Raw genomic sequence first — 16,988 nt, forward strand, 5'->3', positions numbered from 1 at the left:
CATTTACAGATGGCCGGGGAAAGGTCTCCACTGATGTGATAATAACACACTAACATTTCTGTAGGACTCTAGAGTTTGCAAGACGCTTTGAAACATATCATTTTATTTGGTTCTTCCACCACTGGCTGAAATTAGCTACGACTGCCCTCGTGATTAAATTATTGCTGGTGATTAAATTGAGGATCAGAGAAGTGACTCATCGGAGGGAACTAGATTATCCTTCCGAATGCCAGATTAGACCAGAGGGTGCAGTGCTGATGGTTGCTCTCCAGTCTACCAGTTCTTATTGTAGGCTGGCCGACCCCCGCCTGCGAGAACAGAGGTGTCTGGTAGCTATTGTAGCCTTAGAATTTACCAGGAAGGTCAAGTAGGCATTGTCTTCTCAGAGGTTCAGAGGGGAGGGTCAAAGTTGCTGTAAATCCACATGGCACATGCTGAGAAGACTTTACCCAAAGTTGCCTGCCAGGCACCCCCGACATTTTATCTCAGGGCTGGTGGGTGGGTACTTCATGTTGGGTATGGCTGGAGTCTCCAGATTTTCAGAGTGTCGGGGGCCACAGAGAAATTGGGGTCTTTTCCCCCTGGGGCCCCTCATCACTGCCCCGGTGTGTGGTCTGGACCTTCACATAGCTCAGCCCTCCCTCTTTGGCAACTGCAGCTGCATCCTAATGCTGCAGTCTATTTAAAAAAAAATTTTTTTTTTAATGTTTAATTATTTTTGAGAGAGAGAGAGAGAGAGTGAGTGGGGTAGAGACAGAGAGAGAGGGAGACACAGAATATAAAGCAGGCTCCTGGCTCTGAGCTGTCAGCACAGGGCCCAATGCAGGGCTCAAACTCATGAGCTGTGAGATCGTGACCTGGGCTGAAGTCGGATGCTTAACCAACTGAGCCACCGAAGCGCCCCGCCTAAGGCTGCAGTCTTAATGATATTAGCTGCCATTTATTAAGCATCTACCACTTACTGGCCCCTTCATTTGCATTTTCTTAATTAATTTCCCAGCCACTCTAGTGAGGCAGCAGTCATTGTGTCCATTTTGCAGGTGAGAAGACAAAGGTTCAGAATGATTGCATTATCAAGGCCACACTGCTAGCAAGTGTTGGGGGGGTCAGACTGAAAGCCAGATTTGTCTGCCTGTCTGATTAAAAAAAAAAAATAGCAGGCTGCATTTGCTCCTTTTCTTTAATCCTGAGAGAGAAGGAAGCTATTCCTCCTTGTATTCTGGTCATTGCTGCTTGGAAAAGGCTCCAATGTGGGGATGGGGATGGGATGGGGGAAGGGTAGGCAGTGCCCACCGCTGTGGCTGTCCTTCCCGCCTACTTCCGTCGTGTGGGAGAGGAAGTTAGGGCCTCTGTCTGGGACAGCAGCCTGTCACTGTGGCAGGGAAGGTGCCTCTCTGCTCCTTTCTGTGTCTCTGCCCATGGTGCCCTTCCTCTGAGTGAGACGCCAGGAGTCCAAGCAGGGCAGGATGCTGTCCCCGTTGGTGGCTCCACACCCCATGGAATGAAAGGAAACACAAGGGAGGAGCCGGAGGGGTGGGGTTGGACCGGCCTGAAGGCGTGAACCCAGAGGCAGCCCCTGAGCTGACCCCTGTTCTCGGCCACACTGCTCTGCTCTACCTGGAGTTTAGCACGTCCTGTCCCCCTCAGGGCTCACTTCACTGAGCAGGCTGATGCCCTGGAGACTCACTCCCAGAGTGTCATTTTCTGGACGACGTCATTGACTGAGGGCACTCAGGACTCTGAGGAAACTTGCGTGTGGCCTGGACCTCCACCTCCCTGTTTATCAGGCTGTGAGTGGTTCGTGTGGGGCCCTGCAGACCCCAGTCTGAGACCTGACAGCCGGCTGGGGTGCGACCCTGGACATGCCCTTGAAGGAACCCTGTGTGCAGCTAAGATGAAGGTCCCCGTCCTATAGGTGCATCCGGGATCTCGAGCTGAAGATCTCCCCCCACCCCACTCTCAGGGCCACGCTGCCCCAGACTCAACTCATAGAAGGAAGAGTCTGGGTTCTGGAGTCTGTGTTCATGACCCACTTGCGTGAACTTGGGTCAGTTACTCACCCTCTCTGTGCCTGTTTCTTCATCCGAGACACGGAAATAATATCGAATCTCATGGGCTGTTGTGCAGATGAAGTGAAATGATAACGTGCACAGCGCTTCACACAGTGACTAGCATGGAATAATAGCTGTTCCATTTGTCATTCCCTCTTCTTTTCACATCAATCGTGGACATCATACACTTTCATCGGCGAATGTTTCAGTGTGTATCCCTACAGGATAAGGACTCTACAAAAACTAAGCAGAATGCTACTGCCACGCCTAGAAAGTGTTAGCAGTAATTCCCAAATAGCGTCCAAATCTACTCTTCAAATTTTCAATTGTCTCCTGAATGTCAAGGATCTTTAACAATTGGTTTCTTTGAATCAGGATGCACGTAAGTTCCCCACATTATAACTGGCCGATCCGGCTTTCGAGTTTCTTTTATCACATTTTCCACAAGCTGGATTTTGCTAATTGCATCCCTTCAATTTGCCTTTGAGGTACAGACACGAAGTAGGTATTTGTGCAAGTGAAATCTTGCTGCCCCCGCCCCTTTGCCCCCCATTTAGGAAAGAGCTCCTTTCTCCTTTGTGGAAAAGAAGTGTCCCCACTGTCCCCAGGGCCAGCCTGCTGTGGAAGGATGGGGGACACGGGGAGAGGGGCTTCCCCAGGCTTCCCAGCAGCGTGATGGTGGAGGTCAGCTGCTATTGGGATGCACCCACTCTTTGTTTTCATGAACAGGGGTGTCTTTTCATAAAGCAAAGCAATTTTCTGCCAAAGAGCAAGGACTGTTTTTCCTTCTTCCAGAGCAATAAGGGCCAGGATTTGTCTCCCTCTTGGCTTTCAAGAGCATGTTTTCTCAATTCTTTCCTGAAATTAAAGTAAAGGTCAAGAAGGCTGGTCTGAGACCTGCCCTCCCTCCTCTCAGGCTCCTGCTGGTGAGTCTGGCTAAGCGCGTACCTGCCCCCTGGGCTCTGTGACCCAGCCCTCAGGGCAAGCTCAACTTCCCAATTTGTGTCGTCTGGTGTTGGGGGCGGGGGCGGGAGGACTTGCAAAGGGAGGAAGAGAGAAAGAAGGGGGAAAAAAAAAAAGACACAGTGCCAGCCTGTGGGCTCCCTTCTGAATTTAGATCTGAACAATTTCTAGAGGCTTCCTTCTCCACATTGTGTTCCCTCCCTCGGGGAGGGGGCCCCGGGCCCCACGCCCTCTGCCCTGCTTCCCACCTGCCAGTTTTCTGCTCGGCACGTGCGCGGCCCCAGTGAGCCGCCCCGGCCCTGGCGCAGCGTTGAGCTGCGAGGATTTTTAATCAAAAGGCAGGACACGCACGCACGCAGAGAACAGTACCACCACCACCCGCTTAGCATTACTGGAGTGTTCTCTCCCCACCCCCTCCCCACACTGAGTCACTCCCAGCTAACAGTTAATTAATTTGTGACACTTTGACAGTTTTTGAGGAGACATTTTTACGGAGCCTTCAAAATGCACAGGGATGGGACTGTCAGGCAGAAGCCCTTCCTGCATGCACTGGGTCTTTCCAGACCTTTGCCTGCCTCACCCTACCATAGACCTCGGGGCCCTGGGCCCAGCCCTGAGTGAACCTGGGAGAGGTCTCAAAGCCCTGATGTCCTCCTCTGTCCCAGCCTCTCAGGGCATTCCACACTCCCAGTGACCCCTGGGCATACCCGGGGCACCTGGCCACCTTGGGAAGAAGAAGAAATGCAGAGTGGACATCCAGGATGAGAGCATGAGGGGTAGGGAGGCCCCAGTCGCGCTCAGCGCTGGTCTCTTTCTACTGTTGGAGAAGGTTCCCACGCGGGGGCCCCTTCCCACAGCTGAGGAGCTGTGTGTGCTCCAGCCTCTCCCCGGGACCCCCCCTACAGCTCCTTGGGTGAGCTGTGAATCTCAGCTACACGCAACGTGCTCCCTAGGGATGTCTTATGGCCTCTGGTTAGTGCTGTGTGAGAAGTGGCTCCGGTCACCTTGGCCTGCTGGGACTTCACCCCCACCGTGGGGTGCTAATGTAGACACTGCAAACCCCTGCCCCGCCTCCCGCCAGGCCTTCTGGGAGCCCAGAAGTCACCCCACCAGCTGTGTGCATCCCTTCCCACAGAATTCGCGTTATCTCCCCACCTCCCCACACACCTACACTTGCCTTTACACACGTGCATTCTCTTTTTCTTTCAATGGCTTGTAACCCTCTGTGCCCCAGTGACGGCACACCTGGAGGATTCCCTGAACGGACCCCAGCCAGCTGGGCAACCAATGCCAGCTGCCGCCGTGACCCAGACCCAAAGGGCCAGAGAAGGAGTCTAGGGGAGGCTACTGGTGCTCCTCGAGAAGGATCCAGGGGAGAAACAACCATCAGGGACTAGAAAAAACCGGCTCCTTCACACTGGGGTGAGGTACCGGATCCCACGGATGCCTCTCAAACATTTACCGAGTGCGCAGTATGGCTGCCACCATGCTGGAAAGTGAGAAGACCGTGAAGAGACAAGATAAGTGTGATCCTTACACTGGTGGAGCTCACAGGCTGGCAAGAACAGACATTAAACAAATAATTAGATAAGTGACTTAATTATATGGTGATGAGTGCCACCAAGGAACACGTGTGCTGTGAGCGTCGTACGCGAGAGGATGGCTCTGAGCTGGAGCCTCAGAGACGCTTCCCTGGAGAAGGGATTGTCCTGAAGGGGGAGGGGGAGGAGGGGGCCGGCTGGGACTCTGGGGTCTTGAGCCTCTGTGGAAGGACTGGGCCTGGTTAGGGGTTGGGACACTGAAAGCCGGGAGCGGGGAGCAGGTGGTACCTATGCTGCTGGTGGCTTTGTGGCCTTGGTGACGAGAAGTTGAGTGAGCACCAGAGGCCAGCTTCTCTTTGCTGTGAGGTAGGAGGCAACAGGCTGCCTGGCCAGGTTCAGCTCTAGGGAGCAGTGGGGAGGCTCCTGGGTGCTGCTGGGACTTCACTCCCACTGATGATTCTTAGGACTGTGCCCCCCGCCTGGCTCCTGTGAGGCAGTTCCAGACACAGCCAGAGAACAAGAATGAAGAGATTCATCCAAGCTGTTGCACACTTTCTTTTTTTTTTTCAACGTTTTTTTTTTTGTTTTTTTTTTTTATTTTTTTATTTATTTTTGGGACAGAGAGAGACATAGCATGAACGGGGAAGGGGCAGAGAGAGAGGGAGACACAGAATCGGAAACAGGCTCCAGGCTCTGAGCCATCAGCCCAGAGCCTGACGCGGGGCTCGAACTCACGGACCGCGAGATCGTGACCTGGCTGAAGTCGGACGCTTAACCGACTGCGCCACCCAGGCGCCCCTGTTGCACACTTTCTAAGGAGACCTGGGCAATTTTTTCCACAGATGAACAGATCGAAGCCCTATTGCCGAGTGGCTGCTTGGCCCATGCTTTGCTCCCTCACTGTCCCTGCAGAATTCTGGGTTGGACTAGGGAAGTTTCCAGATCTGGAGGGGGAACAGAGTGGGTGGTGTCAGTGTGTGGCCTACTCACCCTCTCAGGCCCCTGGAGGGCTGGTTTCCCAGATAATCTAGGTCACTTTGTCCAAACCTGGTCCCCTACAGCTGCCCCCAGGTCCTGAGCAGTGGAGGGAGTCCAGGAGGGAATAGGTATTCCGCCCCAGGCCTGAACCCTAGGAATTTATAGGTACAGGACCTTACCTGGGCCCAGGAGGGGAGGATGGGGCAAAACAATGGGCATTTCTTCCCTCGAGAATGACTCTTGGCAGCTGAGCCAGACCCAGCTCTCCCTTCAGTTCTGGGCCTGCCTGGAGGTGACAGCATCCATCACTTTGCTGGCCCTCCGTCCTCATGCCTGGCCATGGAAGGCCAGGGCCCAGAAGGCTCTCCTTGGGGCTGCCTGGCCTAGGGCCCTGGGAATCCAAGGCCCTGCTTCCTCTGCCGCCTGCTGAGACTGCCCTCCTGGGCCCAGTAAGTGAGGGCATTAGTTAAAGACTGTTCTGGTTTCCCTTTGGAGTAGGAGGAGCTGCAGGAGGCCCAGGGGACGTGCCCACCCCCAAGTCTTGGTCTGGACCTTCCTGCAGAGGAGCAGGGGGTGGCTGGAACTGCATCTGGAGGAGGAGGAACCCCTTACCCACTCACTCCCAATTCCCCTCCAGTTCCAGTCGCTCAGGCAAGCTGCTTTTGAAATGCAAATGCAAAGTACCCCCCCCTCACCCCTCCTTTTTCATTGAAATGCTTCAAGTTTCAGAAAAGGGGGAAAATGATGTGTTTAAGACAGCAGTGTCTCACCCGCCATCGAGCCTGATAAGGGATTGTTAAATTTTAATTAGACAATTTGACGCCTTCAAATGCCAAACTTTCTGGGGAGGCAGCGCCCTGGAACCGGGTTGCTTGAGTTTATTCTGCACCAAAGTTTCCTTAGGCCTCATTTCTGGGCCCAGAGCCCCCAGGTTTTGCTGGTGAAAGGACTCAATCTAGAGAGAGGACAGAACCCTCTCCTCTCTCCTCCCAGACCAATCAACTTGCCCCCAGGGTCCCGGGTTACCCCACCAGGCTGAGGACCAAGGGCAACTGTAAGCCCCCAAGTTTTTCCTCAGACAAAAGGTCAGTTTGGGGGGGTCAGCCTTGAACTGTGGAATTTTAAAGCAGTTTTCTTCTTCCAAAACGTACTTGCGAGAAGCAGTTTGTATCTGCAGGCTGTGGAGCCTCCCTTCCGCAGCCTCCACTCTCTACTCTACTCCCCTGCCCCAGTGCAGCAGATGGTGGGAGTCCGTGGACTGCCAGGGGCAGACTCTTGGGCCAGCTCGGCCCCAGCTATCTGGGCGGTAACTACATTCCTCAACCAGACAGCTAGCTAATTTTCAAATGAAGGCACAAACAGACAATGGTAACATATGTAAAGCCCAAAGGGTAAGTGGCGGAGGCCCCGGAGGCTGGAAATGACCACTTCATGGTCCTCTTGCCCTGATAACCCCATACACCTCGATTCACTCCAGATATCTCGTTAGGAAGGTCTGCTGTATAGGCTCTGAAGACAGTAACCATCACAGCAGTCTGGGTGCTAAGGAGAACTGACCACCAGGGTGGGCGAATCTGAAGATCTTCCAGTAAACCGTTGCCCTTCTGAGCTGAGGCAGGGCAATGGGGGCTAGAGACAGATGTGGGTCAGGCGTGGCCCGAGGCCTGCGGGCCGCCCACACTGTGGACTCCCCCATGCTCCGGGCTCCCTCCTCTTTCCCACACACCAGGGCAGCTGAGAACAGAAAGCCTAGGAGGCCCCAGAGCACACGGGCGCCTCGTCTGCCAGCATCTGCTGGGGAGGGCAGGGAGCTGCGGTCGTCTCCCCTTGCCGCACAGGGAAGATGAGGGTGACTCTCTGGGGGAGTGGCAGCCTCTCCTTCTGCAGGTGTCTTTGTCAGCTCAGGCTGCCTTAGCAAAGTACCGAAGACTGGGGGGTTTAAACAGCAGAAATTAATTTTCTCATAGTTCTGGAGCCTGGGAGTCTGAGATCAAGATGCCAGCTTGGGTTGGGTTCTGGTGAGAGCTCTCTTCCCGGCTTTACAGACGGCTGCCTTCTCGCTGAGTGTTCACACGGCATGAGGAGGGGCAGCCTGGGGTGTCTCTTCCGATAAGGACCCTGTCCTCATGGTATTTAGACCCCATCTCCAAACACCAAGGCCCCATCTGCAAATGCCATCACCTTGGGGGTTATGGCATCCACATAGGCATCTGAGAGGCACACAACTCAGTCCGTAGCAGTAGGGTTAAGTCATCCATCCCTGCTCCAGGAGACAGGACTAAGTAGCTAAGTATTGACAGTGACCATGTATGTATTTGGTGCTCACTAAATGCTCCTTGATTGGGGACTGGTTTGGAGATCTTACACATGAGGCAGGAGCCTCCCAGAGGAGGATGGAGGCGGCGTATGGAGGTTGGTGAGCGAGGTGATCATATTTTCATGACTCCAAATCGATATTCTTGTTCTGACAACAGAAAGTTTTAAACATAATATGGAACTTATTTACCTGGAAAGTCTTACAAGAATAATTTTCCTGGGGTTATACCTTTAGCCATCCCCTTTTTATTATTTTATTTTGTTTTATTTATTTTTTTATTAAAATTTTTTTCTTGTTTATTTATTTTTGAGAGAGAGAGACAGAACACAAGTTGGGGAGGGGCAGACACACACACACACACACACACACACACACAGAATCCAAGGCAGGCTCCAGGCTGTGAGCTGTCAGGACAGAACCCAACATGGGACTCACACTCACAAACTGTGAGATCATGACCTGAGCTGAAGTCCTATGTTCAACCGACTGAGCCACCCAGGCGCTCCTGTTTTCTTTTTCTTTTTCTTTTTCTTTTTCTTTTTCTTTTTCTTTTTCTTTTTCTTTTTCTTTTTCTTTTCTTTTCTTTTCTTTTCTTTTCTTTTCTTTTCTTTTCTTTTCTTTTTTTATTTTGAGAGAGAGAGAGAGCATGAATGGGGGAGAAGGGCAAAGAGAGAGAGAGAAAAAGAGAATCTTAAACACATTCAGTGCAGAGCTAATGCATGGGGCTTGATGTTACAACCCCAGGATCATGACCTGAGCCGAAATTAAGAGTTGGACACTTGGGGCACCTGGATGGCTCAGTAGGTTAAGCACCTGACTTCACTCAGGTCATGATCTCACAGTGTGTGGTTTCGAGCTCTGCATTGGGCTCCATGCTGACAGCTCGGAGCCTGGAACCTGCTTCAGATTCTGTGTCTCCCTGTCTCTCTGCCCCTCACCTGCTCACACACATTCTCTCTCTCTCTCTCTCTCTCTCTCAAAGATAGATATTAAAAAAATTATATATATATATATATACATATATATATATATATATATATATATGTATGTATATATATAAAAGAGTTGGACATTCAACCGATTAAGCCACCCAGGCATCCCCATCCCTTTTTTAAAGAAGAACAAGAAATTTGGACCACCCTGGAAAATCCTAGGTGCCAACTGATATTGAGCTTGGCATTTCCCACCTCCGGGAGCCACAGAGTGGGCACTGACCTCACCTGGCTTCTCTGGAACCAGGACCAGGCCAGAATACCTGGAGCCTCTTCTCCCCACAAAAGCAAAAACTCTGACTTGGATGGAGAGGCTTGAGCACAGGGCAAGGGCAGGCATTTGAGGTGCCCTCTGGGGGCCCCTGGAGTGAGAAAGACCACAGTCTAGCTCTTTGTGCCTTCCTCTGGGACACCACTTGAGCCCTGGGCAGAAGGAAAAGGAGAAGGGAAGGGATGAGGCTGGCGCTGCTGCAGGCAGGCTGCCTGGGGACTGACGGGTTTCCGCAGGCATCCTGAGAATGTGCCAGCAGAGAAATGCCAGGGGGACCCTGTATTTTAACCTTGCTAAGATGCACACCTCCCACCTTCACTTACACCCATTTTAATGTTTCTGAACTCAGCATGCATTTTGCAGTTGGCCCTGTCTTAGAGCTGTATTGGAGTTTGATGGTATTTTTTTTCTTTCCTAGTGGTATGTAAAACAATGGCGCATGTTACATTCAATTCTATCTTAGAGCCTAGGAAATATGGCAGTTGGAATCACGGGCGATAGCAGGTGGGCTGGGAGACCTGGATCTTCCAGGCCAGCTGCTATGTCATCCCAAGGCTTGCTCAGATTTGTCCTGCAACCGTGGCTCAGGAATACTTTGACTTTATTTTCCTTTACTCCCTTCCAAGGGTTGTTTGCTGCACCTTGGAACGCCTCTCCCTTCATCTAGACCCCCCACTTTGCAAGGAGGAGCCATAGGAGGCAGCACTGTGTAACAGCAGGAGCCCAGGGCATCCCCTGACCCTAATGGGCTGCATTTGGACAGTACAGTTGCTTCACCCCCAGGAGCCTCAGGCTCGTTGTCTGAGTGCTTGTTTTTTTTTAATTCCTTTGGTTGGTTTGATTTATTTTTAATTATTGTTAATTTTTAATTTATTTGTTTTTAATTTACATCCAAGTTAGTTAGCATATAGTGCAGCAATGATTTCAGGAGTAGATTCCTTAATGCCCCTTACCCATTTAGCCCATCCCTCCTCCCACAACCCCTCCAGCAACCCTCAGTTTGTTCTCTATATTTAAGAGTCTCTTGTATTTTGTCCTCCTCCCTGTTTTCATATTATATTTGCTTCCCTTCCCTTGTGTTCATCTGTTTTGCATCTTAAATTTCTCATATGATTCAAGTCATATGATATTTGTCTTTCTCTGACTGACGAATTTCACTTAGCATAAGACCCTCCAGTTCCATCCACGTAGTTGCAAATGGCAAGATTTCATTCTTTTTGATTGTCAAATAATACTCCAGTGTGTGTGTGTGTGTGTGTGTGTGTGTGTGTGTGTATACACACACCATGTCTTCTTTATCCATTCATCCATCAATGGACATTTGGGCTCTTTCCATACTTTGGCTATTGTCTATAGTGCTGCTATAAACATGGGGGTGCACAAGCCCCTTAAAAACAGCATACCTGTATCCCTTGGATAAATACCTAGTAGTGCAATTGCTGGGTCATAAGGTAGTTCTATTTTCAATTTTTTGTGGAACCTCCATACTGTTTTCCAGAGAGGTTGTACCAGTTTGCATTCCCACCAGCAGTGCCAGAGAGATCCTCTTTCTCTACATCCCCGCCAACATCAGGGATGATGTTGCCTGAGTTGTTCATGTTAGCCATTCTGACAGGTTTGAGGTGGTATCTCATTGTGGTTTTGATTTGTATTTCCCTGATGATGGGAGCATTTTTTCATGTGTCGGTTGGCCATCTGGATGTTGTCTTTGGAGAAGTGTCTCTTCATGTCTTTTTGCCCATTTCTTCACTGGATTATTTGTTTTTTGGGTGTTGAGTTTGATAAATTCTTTATACATTTTGGATACTAACCCTTTATCTGATATGTCATTTGCAAATATCTTCTCCCACTCTGTTGGTTGCCTTTTAGTTTTGCCGATTATTTCCTTCACTGTGCAGAAGCTTTTTATTTTGATGATGTCCCAATAGTTCATTTTGCTTTTGTTTCCCTTGCCTCCAGAGATGTGTTGAATAAGTTGCTGTGGCCAAGGTCAAAGAGCTTTTTCTTGCTTTCTCCTTGAGGATTTTGATGGCTTCCTGTCTCACATTTAGGTCTTTCATCCATTTTGAGTCTACTTTTGTGAACGGTGTAAGAAAGTGGTCCAAGTTCATTCTTCTGCACGTCGTTGTCGAGTTTTCCCAGCACCACTTGCTGAAGACACTGTCTTTATTCCATCGGATATTCTTTCCAGCTTTTGTCAAAGATTAGTTGGCCATGTATTTGTGGGTCCATTATTGCGTTCTCTATCCTGTATCATTGATCTGAGTGTTTTTGTGCCAGTACCATATTGTTTGATGATTACAGCTTTGTAATATGTCTTGAAGTCCAGGATTGTGATGCCTCCAGCTTAGTTTTCTTTTTCAAGATTGCTTTGGCTATTTGGGGTCTTTTCTGGTTCCATACAATTTTAGGATTGTTTGTTCTAGCTCCGTGAAGAATGTTGGTGTTATTCTGATAGGGATTGCTCTTGGTTTGATTTTTAAAGCTCACATTCCTTGAGAGTTTACCTGTGCAGGCCACTTATGTATCATCGTACTTAATCCTCACAACAGTAATTGCTAATCCCCAATTTGCAGATGGGAAAACTGAGGCTCAGGAAAGCCACGTAATCTGGCCGACACCTTGGAGCAAATAAAGGTGGAGTTGGGATTTGAAACCAGGTGTTTTGGTCCTCAGCCCTATCTTCTACTAGTATCTCTCATGGTAGAGTGCGTCATCAAAAGGGCTAGATTTGCTGATGTCTGAATTTCTGCTCTGCTTGGTGTGGTGTGAGAGTGATTCAGACAGCCCCTGCTTGTGAGAGATGTCGGTCCCAGGCAGGAAGGGTGCTGAGGACACGGCAGGGATGGAACTGGCTCCAGGGGTTGGAAGAAAACCCTGCTCCAAGATATTAATAGGGTCTACAGGCATCTAGGCATTTTCCAGGCTTTCCCATTCTTTCTGTAATGCACCTGTTTCAGTAAAAAAACAAGATATAGAATAAATGCTTGATTAGAAAATTAAATGCATGAAGCCTTCCCAGCTGTAGGTGAAGGGACTCACTCCTGTCCTGCAGAGTAACCAGCACACAGAGGAATGAGTGCTCACCTCCGACCCTGCCCTGATTGGAAATGCTCACGTTTGCCATCTTACTTGTTCTCATGATTTTAAGTCCTGAATGAAAGTCTTCCCCCTCCAGGAAGCCCTCCAGGAGCACCCCAGCCAGGCCCATGTACATATCCTCTGTGATTTCTGAGCATCCACTGCAGCGCCTGGTGGTAGAGTGGGCCCCAGCACCTGTGCACGACCAACTCACTCCCCCAACTACTGGGCCTGCTGACAACGGACAGTTCCAGCTGGGTCCGCCCTCTTAGCAGATGCTCACTTGAAGAGAGATATCTCTCTCCAGGTCACACCTTCTCCCTGGGACAGTCCACGCCCTAGGACATTATGAGAGAGACAGCTCTGCAGGCTTCCTGAGGGCTCTCTGAGGTCACCTGAGACCTTTGATGTGACTGCAAGGCAGCCCAGCTTCTCCCCAGTCCAGCCCTGCCTCCTCCCTTCTCTGCAAGCCTCCATTCTGAGAACATTCCCCAGTAAATTTCCTGCACGCCAATGTCCTCCTCAGGGTCTTATTTCTTGGGATCCAACATGCAACACCCGTGGTCCTCTTGGGTTGCCTCTCTCTTTTGTCACTTGTTAATGTGGTGGCCTCTCTTTATAGCTACATCTCAAGGGTGGAGGGCTTTTCTTCCCGGCTGGACTCATAGAGCCTTTGATTGAGTTCAGCAACCCAACGTACAACCTGCAGATCCCAGAGAACAAGAGAGTATGCTCTTTTATTTGTTTATTCCACGAAGATGAGGCATGACCAAGATGTGGTGTAATGCTTAAGATGCTTACACTCCAGTGGGAGGTGTTGGGGGGGAACAGATACACAGAGAGGGTGTGTTCCAGAATAGAACTCAGGAATGATGCTGTGGAACCCCCAAGGGTAAGTGGTCCAGCAGAGAGCAGGAAGCGGGAAGATTCTGAGCTAGCCTTTCTTTGGAGGCCGTGTCAGGTCTGGGCAAGCAGCGGGAGGGGAAAGGAAGTTTTCCAAAGACTTTTCTCATTTGTCAAGGGGGGATAATAGCTGCAGGCCTCGGAGGTTGTTTTGAGGACAAAACTATCAAACAAAACTATCAAATCCTCTACAAGCATATGAAGCCACATCACAGGCTTCATACAGGATTGTACAGAAACAGAAGTCTGGTTGGGTCTAGAGAAGGGGTGGGGTGGGGTAGAAGGGAAGCCGTACAGTCTCCATCAGAGGCCACTGGCCCTACAGAGAGGGACCAGGGAAGTAAGAGGTGGGGCAGAGAGAACCTTCAGGAGCCCTGGGGGAAGTGAGTGGATCTCCACATCTCCAGGCCCCCGAAAGTGCTTGGCACATTGCTTTATGCCTGACGAGCTCAACAGACTCCCAATCTTGTGTGAAAACAAGAGGCAGGAGCAGCTGCCGTTCCTGATGGATACGTGCATATAGCTGTCCCGGGGTGTGCTCCAAATGGGAAGAGGGGCCGATGCCTTTGCAGAGGGCAGCAGCGTCAGTGTGACACAGGACCTCGGCGCCTCTGAGTTGGAAGATTTTTGCACTGGTGTCATGTCATGTCACCCTACATGGAATTAGGCATTTTGGCTTCCCCAGAGACTCCAGGCTGGTGTGGTGGTGCTGGGGCGGGGGGGGGGGGGGGGGGCGGGGGGAGGGGTGGGAACATCATCCACACTCCTCTGCTGGGGGCCGCCAGAGCAAGTGTGTCAGATAAGGTTGAGGGGGTAGAGGGGGGCAGACCCTTCTCCAAAGTCCCTTCTGACCTGTTGTGGCTGGCGTGCCCTCCTCCCTGATCTGGACATGGTACCACACTCATCCCAAGTGGCATAAACTAGTAGACTTCAAATCCCTTTGGGTAGCCCAGAAACTGGATGTCGTGGCACCTTGGGCAGAGTGCTTTGAGGTACTGATAAGCTTGATTCCATCGTGTAAAACAGGAACACTTTTGTTAGCAGGAGAGTCAGCTATATTATATGTGCATTATGTTCTAATCACAACCAAAACACAGGCTGTCAAGCTCGTCAATGCCTGATGCGTCTCGGGTCTGCCTCTCAGGCTCTCTGCTTCCTGCTCTCAGTGAGCAGCTCCTCAGCCTCCCCAAGCCCAAGGCAGAAATGCTGTTCCCTCTACCCCTTCTCTCTCTGCTTGTCCCGGCCCCTCTCCCATCCCACATCTATCCATTGGATACCGATGCACGGGTCAGCCACTGATTCTGAACACTTCTCATCCCTGCCACCTTCATTCAGACAACCACCCTCCCTTCTCCAAATGACAGCCATAGCCTGGCCTCCTCCAAGGCCTCCCGATGCTGCAGCAGCCACTTTACTAAAACACCAGCCCGTGGTCCTTCCTCTGCACCCAACCCCTCAGGGGCTCCCAGTCTTATGAGACAGAATCTGGCCCATGACTGGCCCCCCGGTTTCATTTGCCCCTGCTTCACACCCTACGTTTTTAGCCAAACAGAACTGTTTGTTGTCTGGCACTGTGTTGTGTTCTCTCTAGCTGCAGGGTCTCCCAAACTGTTGCCTGGCTATTTCCTCCTTTGATCGCATCTCAGATGACACCTCCTTCAGGAAGTTCTCAGGCTCTCAGGGCAGGAATGCAGAAACTCCTCATCTCTTCCTCGGGTTCCTACAGCCTCCCAGCTGGTGTGCCGCCACCTGCTTGGCCACACACTTCCATCCTCTGAACAGCGGTTGGAACCTTCTCACCGGAAGGCGCATCTGATCACGTGGTTCCCACTGCCCTTAGCCTCAAATGTAGCGTGACTTGGAAGGCCTTCTAGGATCTTGCTCTGGCCCCCTCCCCAGTTCAACTCACGGGCTTCAGCTGCCCCGAATGAATCTCTTCCAACCCTCCACCGGGTGTCTGCTGTCTCGCTCTGTCATTTGCTTATGCTGTTTCTTGTGTCTAGACACTTCCCTGGGCTCTCAGCTCTTCACCTAATGACTTAGCACTTCCTCTGGAAAGTCTTATTTCAATGCTTAAACTAGCTTTTGTGGCCCTCCTGCATTCCATTTCCTAGTGCCCACTGCTTATACATTTAAGTGCTTGATTCATGGGCTGTTGTTTCTTTTAGGATGTGAGCTCGGTAAGGGCGCCCGGGTGGCTCAGTCGGTTAAGCTTCTGACTTCGGCTCAGGTCATGATCTCATGGTTCTTGAGTTCGAGCCCTGTGTCGGGCTTTGTACTGACAGCCCGGAGCCTGGAGCAAGGGCTTTAGATTCTGTGTCTCCCTTTCTCTCTCTGCTGCTCCCCGACTCATGCTCTGACTCTCTCTCTCTCTCTCTCAAAAACAAACATTAAATTTTTTTTTTTTTAAATTTTTTTTTTTCAACTTTTTTTAATTTATTTTTGGGACAGAGAGAGACAGAGCATGAACCGGGGAGGGGCAGAGAGAGAGGGAGACACAGAATCGGAAACAGGCTCCAGGCTCCGAGCCATCAGCCCAGAGCCTGACGCAGGGCTCGAACTCACGGACCGCGAGATCGTGACCTGGCTGAAGTCGGACGCTTAACCGACTGCGCCACCCAGGCGCCCCTAAATTTTTTTTAATTTAGAATGTGAGCTGGAGAACCATGTATATTTTGTTCCAGCCCATATTTCTAGCACCACATAGAACAATGCTCAATAAATATTTATAGAATCAAGAAGGAATGAATGTGTATTCCTGTTCCTGCCCCTAGAAGCTGGAACTCCTCACTAACTTGTCTCCAGGAGGTGGTACATGGGATGTGTTTACTAAGTGTTTGTTGAATAAATAGATGAATGAATGATCAGCTCTTTTCAAGTTCATTTATTTTATTATACTTTTTTTAAAAAAATTATAATTGCTCATTTGTCTTGCCATCTGCAAGAACTTGCCAGCAGAAGAGTGGCAGCAGGCCCAGCGTTTTAAGAAAATCGTTAAAATACAGAACTGAAAATCCCGAGGCTGGAGAATTCTACTAACTGCCAGTGGTTGGCTGTAGCTTCGGAGCTTTCCGTGGGAGGCAGCACGCTCTGGGAGGTCCTCCTGCTCACCCGCCGTGTCCGTTTTTCCTGGCCAGAGCCTGGCCACCCAGTGGCCCCATTGCCCCGATGGATCCACTGAACCTGTCCTGGTACGATGATGATCTGGAGAGCCAGAACTGGAGCCGGCCCTTCAACGGGTCCGAAGGAAGGACCGGAAAGCCTCACTACAACTACTACGCCACGCTTCTCACCTTGCTCATCTTCGTCATCGTCTTCGGCAACGTGCTGGTCTGCATGGCCGTGTCCCGCGAGAAGGCGCTGCAGACCACCACCAACTACCTGATCGTCAGCCTCGCCGTGGCCGACCTCCTGGTGGCCACGCTCGTCATGCCCTGGGTTGTCTACCTGGAGGTAGGTCTGCCCTCCCCTCCGCTGCAGGGGAGCCTGGAGTCCAGGCACTTCCCGACGAATTGCCTGGTGCCTTCTCAGCAGGCCTGGCCTCTCCCTCCACTCCGGGCTCAGTTTTTCCCTTTATGAAATGGGCTTAATGCCTCTTTCACAGTCCCAACTGCCTGTTGGAGAGTGCTTATTAAGGACCGAGTCCTCTATCCATGGCGTTTTCCCGTGTAGCCCTCAGGCCAGCCCTGCGAGGTCACCCCACGACTACCACCATCTCACAGGTGGTGAGCCAGGTGGTCAGAGAAATTCGGTGACTTCTCCGGCATCATGCAGCTGGCAGGTCCCAAGTGGAACTCGGCTTGGCCCCAGGTTGGTTGGTTAGATCATGCTGCAAATGGGAGTGATGGAGGAAGATCCTCAAGGAAGGGAGATGTTCATGCGTCCAGACCC

General features: G+C 50.9%; 1 protein-coding gene across 2 annotated transcripts in view; it reads left to right on the forward strand.

Moving 5' to 3' along the window:
• Positions 1 to 16,988, forward strand: part of DRD2 (dopamine receptor D2) — a 65,077-nt gene that overhangs the window by 35,870 nt on the left and 12,219 nt on the right. For both annotated transcript variants that reach the window (XM_060604758.3, XM_060604760.3), the window contains exon 2: positions 16,235 to 16,550. In XM_060604758.3, the coding sequence (XP_060460741.1) occupies positions 16,266 to 16,550 (285 nt within the window). In that variant the 5' untranslated portion in view covers positions 16,235 to 16,265. The remainder of the gene's footprint in view (positions 1 to 16,234; positions 16,551 to 16,988) is intronic.

Source organism: Panthera onca, chromosome D1, assembly GCF_046562875.1.
Source record: "Panthera onca isolate mPanOnc1 chromosome D1, mPanOnc1 haplotype 2, whole genome shotgun sequence".
In the NCBI taxonomy this organism is placed as follows: domain Eukaryota; kingdom Metazoa; phylum Chordata; class Mammalia; order Carnivora; family Felidae; genus Panthera; species Panthera onca.